A 13,192-nucleotide genomic window follows, 5' to 3' on the forward strand; every position below is an offset into this window, starting at 1 on the left:
TCCTTCATCTTTTATTTGACTTATTTAAAAACAAAAATGACTCAATTACTATCACAGTTTTGCTTACCTCCAATCAACACAAACCTACCTGCAATTGCTAAAGAATATATATGTGGCCTGTAAAATACATGTTCCCTGCCTTCTCATAGTATATTTCCAAATACAGTATTATACTCAGCTTAATAGATCTCAATCTTGTTCCTTTTTTGTCTTTTTTTTTTTTTTTGACATAGGGTTTCTCTGTGTAGCCCTGGTTGTCCTGGAAGTCAATCTGTAGAGCAGGCTGGCCTCAAACTCTCAGAGGTCCACTTGCCTTTGTCTCCAAAGTGCTGGGATTAAAAGCATTCAACCTCACTCAGCCTCACAATCTTGTTCTTTAACTGTTACTACATGTAACATTCTAAAGGACAAATATAGAATGACACATTTGTTTTGTGTCAAGTCTGTAGAACAAACCTTTTATATAGAAGAACAAAAACGTTTGTTTTTAATTTCTCAAATCCCTTAATCATGTTTATGTAAAGTCATGTAAATTCTAACTTGGAAAATTATGAAAATGGTTCTAAGGTTCTAATATACCACAGGTGGCATATTAAGGCCATGAATGTGCTTGCATTTTTGTTCAATATAAAAAGTATGCATTTTATATTTTTTTCTGTGATGTTCATTAGTTTTATTGCTTGAGAATGTCACACATACATATAATGAGTTTTTTTTCAAATTCACTTCCCATTTACTGTCCTCCATTTCCTCCATATTCCCTCACATTTCCTTCCCAACTTCATGTGTTTTTTTGTTGTTGTTGTTGTTTTTTTTTTTTTGCTTTTAAAGAATTTTAACTGCCACACATTTAATGATCTTACTAATTTTATACTTACTTTTCATGGTGTTAGAGTTATCATCACTTAAAAATCCATCTTTACTTCCCACAGAATCAAATCTCACAAAGAGAGCATAGTCTTGCCTATGTGAAGGCCCAACATCCCTTTGAGCATCAACTACAAGCCTGTAAATATCACAACTCATTATTTTTACAGCAGAGGTGACATATTTTGTCACTTGTCGATATAAATTTTGACATAATCCTTAAATCTACACAAGCAGAAGGAAAGGAATAATAATTCAACTGTTACCCATTTTTCAAATTTACTAACAAAAGAGGCTCCCAGAACATAAACCTCAGAGAAAGAAATGAATTAATACAAATACTTCTAAGACAAAACTAACTTAAATTATACCAATTTGCCAAATTCTACATCACATGCCAGAGTGTCCATAATGTATTTTTCTTCCAGACAGAATTTATTATTAGTTAAGGACCCTATAATAACCCATATTGCCCCTGGTAGTAACCTCTGTTACATATTTATTTCATGCAGTGAAGTAAATTGATAAGTTCATGGTAATGTACAAGTAGAGAACATGATTTCATATAGGTCTGATCTTCTTAAAGAAATGTAAAGGAAGGATGGAATAAAAAGAAATAATCAGGAACAAAGGTATAGTGGGTTACACCATAAGCTTGGTCATTGACAATATCTAGCTTACCTAAATGTTAACTCTTCAGCATGTGGATGCTCAAATACACAAGAAAGTGATGTGTAATATTAAATTGGAATATATGTGGTGTGTTCAATTTTAACAAAGACTTCCAATATATTCACACATAAATTCCATGCTAGACTCCTAAATAAATTTAAAATGCTGTAACACAAAACAACATTTGGATTTCTTTCAAAGTATATATGGGTAAAAAAACGCTGAAGAGATGGCTCAATATTTAAGAGGACCCAGACTTGTTTCCCAGCACTCACGCCACATGACTCACAACAATGTATACTCTAAGATACACAGACATACACATAAAATAACGTAATAGTCTTGTGAATGTTGAACATAATCTTATAAGTTTTCCAAAGAAACTTCCTGTACAAAAGTTTGTGATTATAAGAGTAGGACAATTATCAATTAGCTTTCTACTTTAGTTGTTTGTGTTAATAAAATAAAACAACCAAGAAGAGAAAGGATTGTTTTAGTTTGCTATTCCAGGTCAAATTCCATCAAAGCACAGAAGACAAGGCAAAAAAATTTAAAGTGTTAGTCACATCATAGACACTGTTCAACAGAGAAAAATAAGTACATGATTGTTTAGCACTCAGTAAGTTATTCTGTACTCTTACACAGCATAAGGTTCAAAAACAGAGAAGAGTGCCACCTACTCTCAGAATGGACCTTCCCAAATCAGTTATGGCCATCTACCATATACATAACTATAGGCTGACTTGATAGAGGTAAACAATCATTCACTGAGATTTCCCTGTGATTCTAGATTCTACCAAGTTGATAATTAAAACTAACCATCACATCCCCTTCAATTAAAACACATTTCAACATTCAAAATGATGATATCACTAAGTGAAAATGTTGTGATGGTAGTACATTTAAAGAAAATAACTCTCTAAAAGAGGTTATTTTTTACAGTTCAGTTGGCGTTTTACACATAAACATACTAAGATATTCCTGCATTTGTTACCATATATTTAATATTTTTAAACTATTTTCAGCCTAAGTGACAAAAGCAAGGGGAATGAATTGTGATAATATATACATATGATTAAATGATGTAGGTTAACTAAAACGGGTGCTGTTTAAATAACACTGATAGGATTCAGACAGAGAGGATTTTGTTCAGGTAAGAGCATCACTTGCTATCTGTCGGCATCATAAAATATTACACGTACTTGATGATTCTTGCAGTAACAGCAAATTCTGTGCTGGACAAATCAACTTAAGCAATCTAAAACTTTATTGCTAGGAACCTGCTACAGAGGGCCTCTGAAAACCAGAAGAAGAAAACAGGAAACAACCTCAGAACCTGCCACAGAGGGCCTCTGAAAGCCTCTGCCATGCAGACTGTGAAAGCAGATGCTGAGCCTGATGGCCAACTGATGGGCACACTGAATGGAATTTTATGTAAGAAGTGGGAAATAGTAAGAGCTGGAGAGGACAGGAACTCCACAAGGAGAGCAACAGAACAAGAAAATTTGAACACAGGGGTCTTCCCAGAGACTCATACTCCAACCAAGGACTATTCATGGAGATAACCTAGAACCCTGACAATGCAGCCACTTCTGATGAGAACTGATAGAGTAAGATCAGAAAGAAGGAGAGGAGGACCTCCCCTCATTGGACTTGGGGAAGGGCATGCATGCAGAAAGGGGAGAGGAGGGTGGGGTCGGGAGGGGAGGAGGGAGGGGCTTATGGGGGGATACAAAATGAATAAAGTGTAATTAATAAAAGTTAAATAAAAATTAAAAAGAAAATAAAAATAAAGACATTTCTAAAACAAAAAAACTTTATTGCCACCACCAATTTCCAATAGGTCTAGGACATTATTTTTAATTTAATATAAACTATCAGATAGTTACAAATATTGAAAATCTTAACCAAGTTAGAAATATTTAGAAAGGTAAGAAAAATTGGATTTTTTGCTTTCAAATATTTTTGGCTATGACATCAAATAAATCTGGCTAGTGTATAGTTACTATAATTTTCATTACAATTGAATTCACTTTTGCTTACTTTGGGCTGAAGCAAAATGTAATAACAATCTTTTGATAAGGAAGTAAAGTCCCTTCATTGGGAACACAGAAGATAAAATCAGTCATATTGATGTTCTTTATTTTGTTTAAGTAGGGGAGATTATTTAAAGCAATATCTGTCCTTTGATTAATATTTGTTCCCTGTAACATAAGATAAGACACAAAAACATATTAGGGAAAAAGTAAACAACATATTTTAAAAGGTTAAAATAATTATTAAAATTTCAGAACCTAGAAAATGAAGACTATTAGTCTCTAAAGTAGCATATACCTAAATTTGACTATGGTACATGATCCAGTTGAAAACTTGAGGAGAATATAAATAGTCAGTCACTGATTTGCAAGAAAACCCCATCTAGTTTAATTCCAACATAATGTGCCACTTTTGCACAGTTCACTTACCAGCTCTTCTCCAACACAATCATTTTGCATTATTGCCACCCAGTTAATGGTTTCAGGGCTATTGTTAAACAGAAGCGCATTCTCAATTTTTGATGTTCCAAAGAACACATCACCAAACTGTATACATTCCAATTTCTTGTCACTTTCTGTGTTAAACAATTCAATTATCTGTTCAACCACATGAACTTTGATGTTCAAGAATGTATCAGGAAGACCTTGTAAAGTCACTCTATAAGAAAATAAAATATGTATATGAGTAAATATTTTTATTATAAATGTATACACTAAATTTCTTCTCATTATTTTGATAAAGATGATTAACATGACATCATAACTAACTCAGCAGACTAAGAGCTATTCCTTTTATATGCTGTCAGAGGTTATCAGGTCCTTTAATGTGCCTATATCCATAAAGGGAATTATGTATAATGGAACTTAGTCTCTGCTCAAAACAAGAATGCTGGAAAACAAACTAATGATGTAAATGCAGAAAGAGACAATGGAACATTCATATCATTATTTATTTCATAAATAAAGGAGTTACATGATTGATACAAAATTGGCTCAAGAATTCCAAGACACCATTTTAATCCATTCCAACCCAAGCTCAGCCTAAACTCATCTACATCCAAATACCACAATTCCCTAAATTATATATATGTATATAATAGTTCTCTAAATTATATATAATCATAATATAATTATAATATATATAAAATAGTTCCCTAAATTACACACACACATATATATATATTTATGTGTGTGTGTATGTGTGTGTGTATGTGTATCAGGAAAAATTTGCTTAAAAAACATTCCAAGAAAATTTGGTTACTCAAACTAATTTCAGTTCTTATTTAGCACTCCCCTGACGTGTTTATTCCTTTTTGGAATAACTGGCTACTCCTAAACAATCACCATTAATGATGCTCTACTATGTTTATAGACAAGGGCCTAGCATAAACATCCTCTGAGAAATGCCTCACCCAGCAGTTGATCAAATCAGATCAAGCCAAGCATTAGGAGTAGTCTCGTGTAAGAGTGAGGAGGGAGGACGGTACCCAGAGAAGACAAGAATGCCACAAGACCAACAGAGTCAACTAACGTAGGCCCATGGGGAAAGGGGTTACAGAGATGGAAGCACCAGCCAAAGAGCATTCATGGACTAGACCAAGACCCTCTACACCTATGTAACCAATAGGCAGCCTGATTTTCACTTGGGTTCCCTAGTAAGTGGAACTAATGCTATCTGTGCCATATACTCAGTTGCCTGCATTTTGATTACTTCCCCTTAACAGGGCTGCTTTGCCTGGCCTCAATGAATGAAGATGAGCTCAGTCCTGATGTGACTTGATGTGCTAGGTGGGATGGTTGCAGGAGCTCGCCTTTTCTAAGGCAAAGAGGAGGATGGGAGAAGAGGGTGGGAGAATGGGACCAAGAGGAAAGGAAGAAGGGGACTATAATCAGGATGTAAAATGAATATATTTATTATTTAAAATGTAATAATAAATAAATTTTTAATAAATAAACACTTATTTAAAATTTTATATAATTGTGAGCAGTATGCATAACATATCTCAGTAAATCTGTCTTTCCATAGATCCTTGGACATTACATACTTTCCCAGGTTTCCATTTTAACTTATTATGAATGATCTAACTTTCATTCTAAGGCACAGATTCTCTTTAAACTATTTGTTTCTCTCTTATAGTTACACATTCTGTTCTGCTTTTCAGAGTCATCCTCAGTACTCTTGTTTTAGTTTCCACATATACCCCGAATATCCCTGTACACAACTCACCTGGACACTGCCTGATCTGATTCATGCCTACTGTTACTGTGACTCTCTAAAATGCAACCTGATCCTCAGATTAATTTTCTGTTTTCAAATTTGATCCTAACTTCATGTCAGATTCATAAATGTTTCTCAAAAGCCTCAACTATGGCCTTCAGTAAGAAATTTACCTTATATGCAATGTAGTAGCACACAAGAATATGAAAAAAAGACCTACAAAACCTAAAAGAAGTTATTTTTTCTTTTTTTGTTTGTTTTACATTTTTAAAATTTATTGTTTTATTAATTACAGTTTATTCACTTTGTATCCCAGCTGTAAACCCCTCCCAGGCTCCTCCCAATTCCACCCTCCCTTCCTCCCATGCCCCTCCCCCATGTCACTGATAGGGGAGGTCCTTCCTCCCATCTGACTCTAGTCTATCAATTATCATCAAGACTGGCTGCATTGTCTTCCTTTGTGGCCTGGTAAGGCTGCACCCCCCCCCCCCAAGGAGAGCTGATCAAAGAGCCAGCCATTGAGTTCATGTCAGAGACATTCCTTATTCTCATTACTAGGGTACCCACTTGGACACTAATCTGCCATGGGCTATATCTGTGCAGGGGTTCTAGGTTATCTCTATGCATGTTCTTTGGTTGGAGTGTCAGTCTCAGAAAAGACCCCTAGGACCAGATTTTTTTTCTCTCCTGGTGGAACTCCCGTCTCCTCCAGATCTATCTCTCCCTTCTTTCATAGGATTCCCTGCACTCTGCCCAAAGTTTGGCTATGAGTCTCAGCTTCTTCTTTGGTACCCTGCAGGGTAGAGTCTTTCAGAGGCCCTCTGTGATAGGCTCCTGTCCTGTTCCCTGTTTTCTCCCTCTTCCAATGTCCATCCGTTTGCCTTCCGGTATGAGGATTGAGCATCTTACCCGAGGTACACTGATATTTTCTATTTTATTACTGTATACACTAGTGTTGACTTAGTGTATTAACTACACATTTCATCTATGAATGAGCTGAGGCAAATCACATTTTTAAAAAACTGATGCCCCATAAGCCCTTTACTGGATCCTGTGTAATTTGTGTGTTAGTCTCACCATACATCACTCCCTTGTATTTCTTTAACTCCATATATTCCCTAGTCCTTCCATAGAGAATACAGTTATTTCTAAAGTTTCAAATCTGCTAATTTATCTACCTGAAATTACTAATGCAATCCAATCTATCATCAATATTCACTTTACACACACATACACACACACACACTCACACACACATGCATACACAGCAATCATATCACTGCCATTTGCTACCTATTTAATGATGAGTGTGTGATTCAACTACCAATTTGTTGGTGGAATCCTTGGACCATTCCTCCATGTCCTCAAAACTTAGGAGCTGCTGTTATGTGTATCCATATGCTACTCTCAAGTAGTTTCCATTGCTGAGTATTATCTGTACTTGTGTATCTTGACATATAGAAATAATTAATTGAACAAGTAGTAAATGAAAGAAAAAGAAGTTGGCAAACAAGCAATCAATCTGAAAGAAGAATACAGGAAATTATTTAGTTCCATAGAAGCAATTTTTTTCAAAAGAACATACTATAAATTTACCTTGCCATTTCATTTACAATGTGGGCCTGGTCTGCACAGAAATCCACTTTGATGACCTCTGATGACTGAGGTTTCACAATACCACTACTTGGAGAAATGACAATAGGTAACTGACCACAGTATTCTGTTTTAAACATACCTAAGGAGAGTAAGAGACACAGTTTCTTACTATTACATCTTACGTGGAGTAACTACACACTTACAATAGACACACATTACATAGATGGTCCACTGTGGAACAAAAATAATAGCTTTTATCTTAATTACAGATAGTGATAAATCCCAACAAATCTGAACCCAGAGACAGAATTCAACCCTCACTAGTACCTTAAAATATTATATATTCATTTTCGAAAAATACTTATATTAAAAAACAGTTTAATTTTTCATTTGTTTCATTGAAAAAATGCATTAGACATATCCCATTAAAACCAAATCTGCATTTTAACAAGGCTATAGAGCTTTAATTTACAGAGATTTTAGGCTAAAATGGATGTTATTTTTCATTTAATCCATAAAGGATTATAAATGAACAAGTTAAGGAAAAACGTGAAAAGCAACATAAAATTAAAAAAAAAATTCAATCATATATCACTGCTCTAAAATATTACTACTCTTCAGAATAAAAGAACCCACATGCCTTAAGAGACTCTATTCTTTACATTGGAATCAAACTAAAAATGAACCTAGAACCTAATATTCTATAAACTCCCAAGCAATGAATATTCACCTGCCAAGGAACCAAATCATTGAATGCTAAATAAACAAGGTTCAATCAGAAATCAGCTATGAGTTTTCTTCTTGTATATCTTTTGAAGAAATACAAAATAGGATAGATTGTTTTATGTTCATATTTTCCAGTGTTCAAGCAGCCCAAAATAAAAATTTCTAAAAATAATACAGTTTGAAGAAAAGTGTTCTTTCAGTGAAAATAGATTACTAAAAGCCTTCTAGAGATCATGATGTGAATGACAAGTTGAATATGATAACAAGTATCATACCATAATTGTTGGAGATTAGGCTAATGTTAATTACTCGCCCTAAAGATTTGGTTACTGCCCACTGGATACACCCATCTTGTTTGTATAAAGCTGCCTAAAACATGATACCTGATTGGTTCATTAAATGGCCTATACCTGGGCAGGGCAGAATGGGGTAGGCTTGGCTAAGGTTCCTGGGCTTTTGAAGACAGAAGATCCAGGAGAATCAAAAGACAGGAAGACAGGAATGGCGGGGGGGGGGGGGAAGAAAGGACACCATGATGGGTTAGCCTGAAGAAGAAACCACGTGGGTCAGGGAGGAAGAACTCCAATAATAGCATGAAAAGGCCCAAATGAAGAATAAAAGACAGTATTTATAAGATTGTGGGTGGAAGATAGGATACAGAGAATGGCATTGGATGGAAGCTGGGAGAAGGATGCCAAGAAGGATATTTAGACAGAATAGGTAAGAATATCTGCCCAGAAAGCAATTATAAATTCTAACATGATAATCTTAGGGCTAGTAATAATAAATATTATAGAGCCCAACAAGAATATTTTAATTTACAACACATAATTTTAGATATATCCCAAAATAACCATCATATATTTACTATTCTCTCCTCTTGAATAAGGAATTTGACAGTTTAAAAGGAATTTGACAGTTGAATAAGGAATTTGACAGCCTTAAAGACACTTGGCCCATATGATATATATAGTTGGGTTCTAGCTCAAACTCTGGATCATCCTAAGAACAATGTTATTTCTATGACACTATCCTGCCTCTCATCTTAAAGAAAATCTCTGGTCATATAACAAACACGCTGTATTAATATAGATTATAAAAGGCAGGTTTTCATGAATAATTGCATATCTGTCCTTTGTAGTCACAACACTAAAAGACCTTTTGTTTTCAAGTATTTCAACATCTTTTCTTGATAACTCAGAAAATTGATTATACAACACACACATTTACTATAACAGCAACTCTTCTAAATGTGTGAGCTTATATGACACAAAATATTTACCTGGAGCCTTGCCATGGTTAACAATACTAATCTCTTTGCAATGCACTTTACTATTGGCAACTACTGTGCCAAAATCTACTACTGGCACAATTTCCAGTTGACATGTTGGAATCAGACTAAGAGAGAAGAAAAGAAGCATACAATTATGTTTACAATTACTAACATCTTCGTAGTTAGGTCCATGGTAAATACACATACACACACTCAAAAGACACTTACATACTATATGCAAATATTTGCTTCCTAAAATTCAATTTCAGTTTATGTACAGGTCTATTGATAACATTGTTGTCAACAAGGGACATTATGAAATAATGTATGTAAGATATAATACAACCTGTTTTTAATATACTTGAAATTAAGAATCTTCACATAAATCCATTAAATGTTTTGAAGCTCATTAAAAAGAAGGAACTGACTTTAATACTTCAAATGACATAAAGTATGATAAAGTAAGCTCTGATGTACCCGGCACAGTGGTGTACAGCTGTAATCCCAGCACTCGGCAGAGGCAGAGGCAGAAGCAGGAGGATCTCTGGGAGTTTGAGGCTAGCCTGGTCTACAAAATGAGTCCAGGATACCCAAAGATACACAGAAAAATGCTGTCTCACAAAACCAAAAGGAAGGAAGAAAGGAGGAAAGGAAGAAAATAAGGAAAGAAGGAAGGAAGGAAGGAAGGAAGGAAGGAAGGAAGGAAGGAAGGAAGGAAGGAAGGAAGGAAGGAAGGAAGGAAGGAAGGAAAGGAAGGAAGGAAGGAAGGGAAGGAGGGAAGGAAAGGCAGAAGGAAATAATAAAAAGAAAAAGAAAGCACTGATACTTGGGAAATATTTAATATTTGGGAAACATTATAATCACTTTCTGTTGCTCTGATAAAACAAACACTGACCAAAACCAGCTTAGGGAAGAAAGGATTTATTTGGTTTACAAATCCAGATCACATTCTATCATTGAGGGCAGCCAAGGTAGGAACTCGACCAAGAGCAAAGGCAGGAAGGACAAAATAACACTTCTTACTGACTTGTTCCCTACGGCTTGTCGCCTTGCTTTCTTAAACACTCAAGGACCATCAGGCCAGGGGAGGCACTGCCCACAGTGGACTGGGCTATCCCACACCAACAATTAAACAAGAATATGCCCCCACAGACTTGAATACAGGATAATAAAGATATAAAAAAAATCTCAACTGAGGGTATCTCTTCACAGGGGACTCTAGCTTATATCAAGATGACCAAAACTAACAAGCACAGGATATGAAACAAGGTCTCTATACAAAGAAGACATTCAACTTGCTACACATGTCTAATTTAATGTGTTCACTGCCGTACATTTGTAGTGTGTATTTTCAGACATCTTTTAAAATCTTTTGCCACACAGGAACAAATCTAATGACATTTTATATTTAGATTATAATATCTACTTTACAGAATGCTCTTATGTTATTAGCACAGCTTAATAACAACAAAATTCTTAGAAGATGGAAATATAAAGATTACATACCCAATTAGAGGAATCTCTAGAGCTTTATTTCCTACAAAAATAAACATGTGGTCAAATGTGTCTTCATCTTTATTAGGATGATATTCCACTATTGCTGTCATGTGAAGGCCAGAGGCAAGTTCCTTATCCATCTTGGTCAACAACAGTTTGAACTTTAGTGGAAAAAAGATAAAATCAACACTATTATAGTTCCTTATAAGGAATTATTAGGAGCAACTGAACTTAGGGAGTGTACATTATTATCAAGCACAAGTCTTATTCAGAGCTAAGAGAAAAAAAAACTTTAAACTGACGAATGATAATTGTCCATATTTTTGGACAGTGATGATTAGGCCTGTACTAAAATATCTGTTTTAGTTCCTAGTCTGATAGGAGTAGAGATGTGTCTGTTCCACCCACAGTAAATAGCCAACAAAAACCTAAAGTGTGACACAAAACTTTCCACTAATTAGTAATTCCTGAAGGAATCAAGAACGTTATGTGTCAAATGGCAATTAACAACATCTTAAAAAATTGGTCTCCTGGGATTTTAAACAACTTCGGAATCACGAAGACATGGTATATAGAATTGGAATTCTAAGAAGTAGGTATTAACCACCATTGTATGCATAATGCTTCATAAATCTGTAATGTTCTGTCAGTTGAAAATAAACACAAGAATGATGCCTTTCCAAACACAAACATAGTCGCTATCAGTTTTTCCCCAGCTAGTTTTTCCCTCTTAACCTGGACTTGAAGCAAAAGGGTCTTTCTCCTCTCTGTCCCTATCTCTCTCCTTCTTTCCATCACTGTTCCCCCTCCCCCATATCTTCCTCCTGTCCTCTTCCTTCCTCCCTCCCTTTCTCTCCCTTCCTACCCTTTACACTGTCTTCTCCCTCTCCCTCATTCCTTACTCTTCCTTCCTTTCTCTCCTTTTATCCTGTCCTCTCTTCTTTCTCCTTCTCCTTCCTTCTCTCTGGTCCTACCTCTCTCCCTCCTTTTCTGTCCCTCTATCTTTGAGACTCCCTTCCTCCCTCCTGTCTCTGTCCAACCCCTCTCCTTGCTCCCTGTCTTTTCTCCTCCCTTCACACATACCTTCGTCCTCTCTCCCTCTCCCCCTTCCTGGTGACCACACCTCAGAAAATACAATCCTTCCCCCAATTCCTCAGAAGCCCAGATTTTGGTCTTCGGGACAAAGAAATGCTCAAGTGCGGAGGCTACCCAGAAGTTTTCAGTAACCTTAATGTGTCACCTGGGGGTTTGCTGGCTCTTGAAATCTGATCTTCTGGTTCCAGCGGCCCAAATTGTGTACAGTAAGAGGGAGGCGGTACACTTTCCCAGATACTGTGTCCTGGAACTTCAACTCTGAAGGGGTTACCCTCAACTTAACTTCCTTCCTGGGGCTATCTACATCACAAGGGAGCAGCGACCACTGCCCTGTGTCCATTGCGGCCCTCTATATTCCCCTCAACCAAGCACAGACTTGACCACCTCCGGATGCGCTTTGGACAACAGATGTAGCTAGGAGACAATCACTAGGTAACCATTACAGGGATCCCGCTTGCGCGTGGACCAGCCCCTTGCATTCGCCCAGGCCTTTCTGACCCGGATGTCTCCCGCGCTTGCCCCTCTCTGCCCACATGCCCACATGGGGATTTTCTGCTAGCCCTCCACCTACAAGGGATACCCTGCTAACCTCACTGGAGACCAGGAATGAAGGTCGACACCTCTGTCTTCACCCCTGCCACTAAAGCTCCCTCAGGCACAAATAGCCCTATCTTCAAGGGCACTGCCTAAACCCCTGAGGTGGTAGCTGTACAAGAACTTAGAACTGGATGGCAAGTATCTACAAAATAATTTGAAAAAAAAAAACTTTATGCAAGCCTCAAATCCAGAAACAGCTCAAGTTGACATAGCCTGGCATATGAAAGTGGCATATGGTGTAATGGACACTTTCCAGCACCTTCATTTAGGGCAAGCTAAGCAAAAATGATGTGTCCACAGGGTCTATTAAGACAGCCAGATTCAACTGAAATGAAGGATTTTAATAAGGGAGGGAGTGTCAGTGGCCTTTAGGCAAGCATTTCTGTGTTTTCTATAATATAAAATTATTGAATTAATATAAAAATGTATCAACAGAAATATGTAAATTACCTAGACTGTAGATGTTGTGCAATATGTCCTTTGTGAGTTTAATAAAAATATATTTTTCTTTTTTCTGCAAAGCTAGGGAATAAATGTATTCAGCATGCAAGCATTCTATGACTGAACTGCTTCCTCAACCACTGTGTCATTAAATTTTAAAGTAATGAAATACAC

The 13,192-nt window shown here is 36.4% G+C and overlaps 1 protein-coding gene across 1 annotated transcript in view; it reads right to left on the reverse strand.

The window, feature by feature from the left end:
- Positions 1-12,320, reverse strand: part of LOC110542726 (cilia and flagella-associated protein 47-like) — a 554,711-nt gene extending 542,391 nt beyond the window's left edge. Inside the window, exons 1-7 of the mRNA XM_060375216.1 lie at positions 12,126-12,320; positions 10,895-11,046; positions 9,398-9,513; positions 7,390-7,528; positions 4,005-4,233; positions 3,583-3,743; positions 879-1,006 (exon numbers count right to left, since the gene is read on the reverse strand). Of these exons, the coding sequence (XP_060231199.1) occupies positions 879-1,006; positions 3,583-3,743; positions 4,005-4,233; positions 7,390-7,528; positions 9,398-9,513; positions 10,895-11,046; positions 12,126-12,320 (1,120 nt within the window). The remainder of the gene's footprint in view (positions 1-878; positions 1,007-3,582; positions 3,744-4,004; positions 4,234-7,389; positions 7,529-9,397; positions 9,514-10,894; positions 11,047-12,125) is intronic.
- Positions 12,321-13,192: the final 872 nt, after the last annotated feature.

Source organism: Meriones unguiculatus, chromosome X (genome assembly GCF_030254825.1).
Source record: "Meriones unguiculatus strain TT.TT164.6M chromosome X, Bangor_MerUng_6.1, whole genome shotgun sequence".
In the NCBI taxonomy this organism is placed as follows: Eukaryota; Metazoa; Chordata; class Mammalia; order Rodentia; family Muridae; genus Meriones; species Meriones unguiculatus.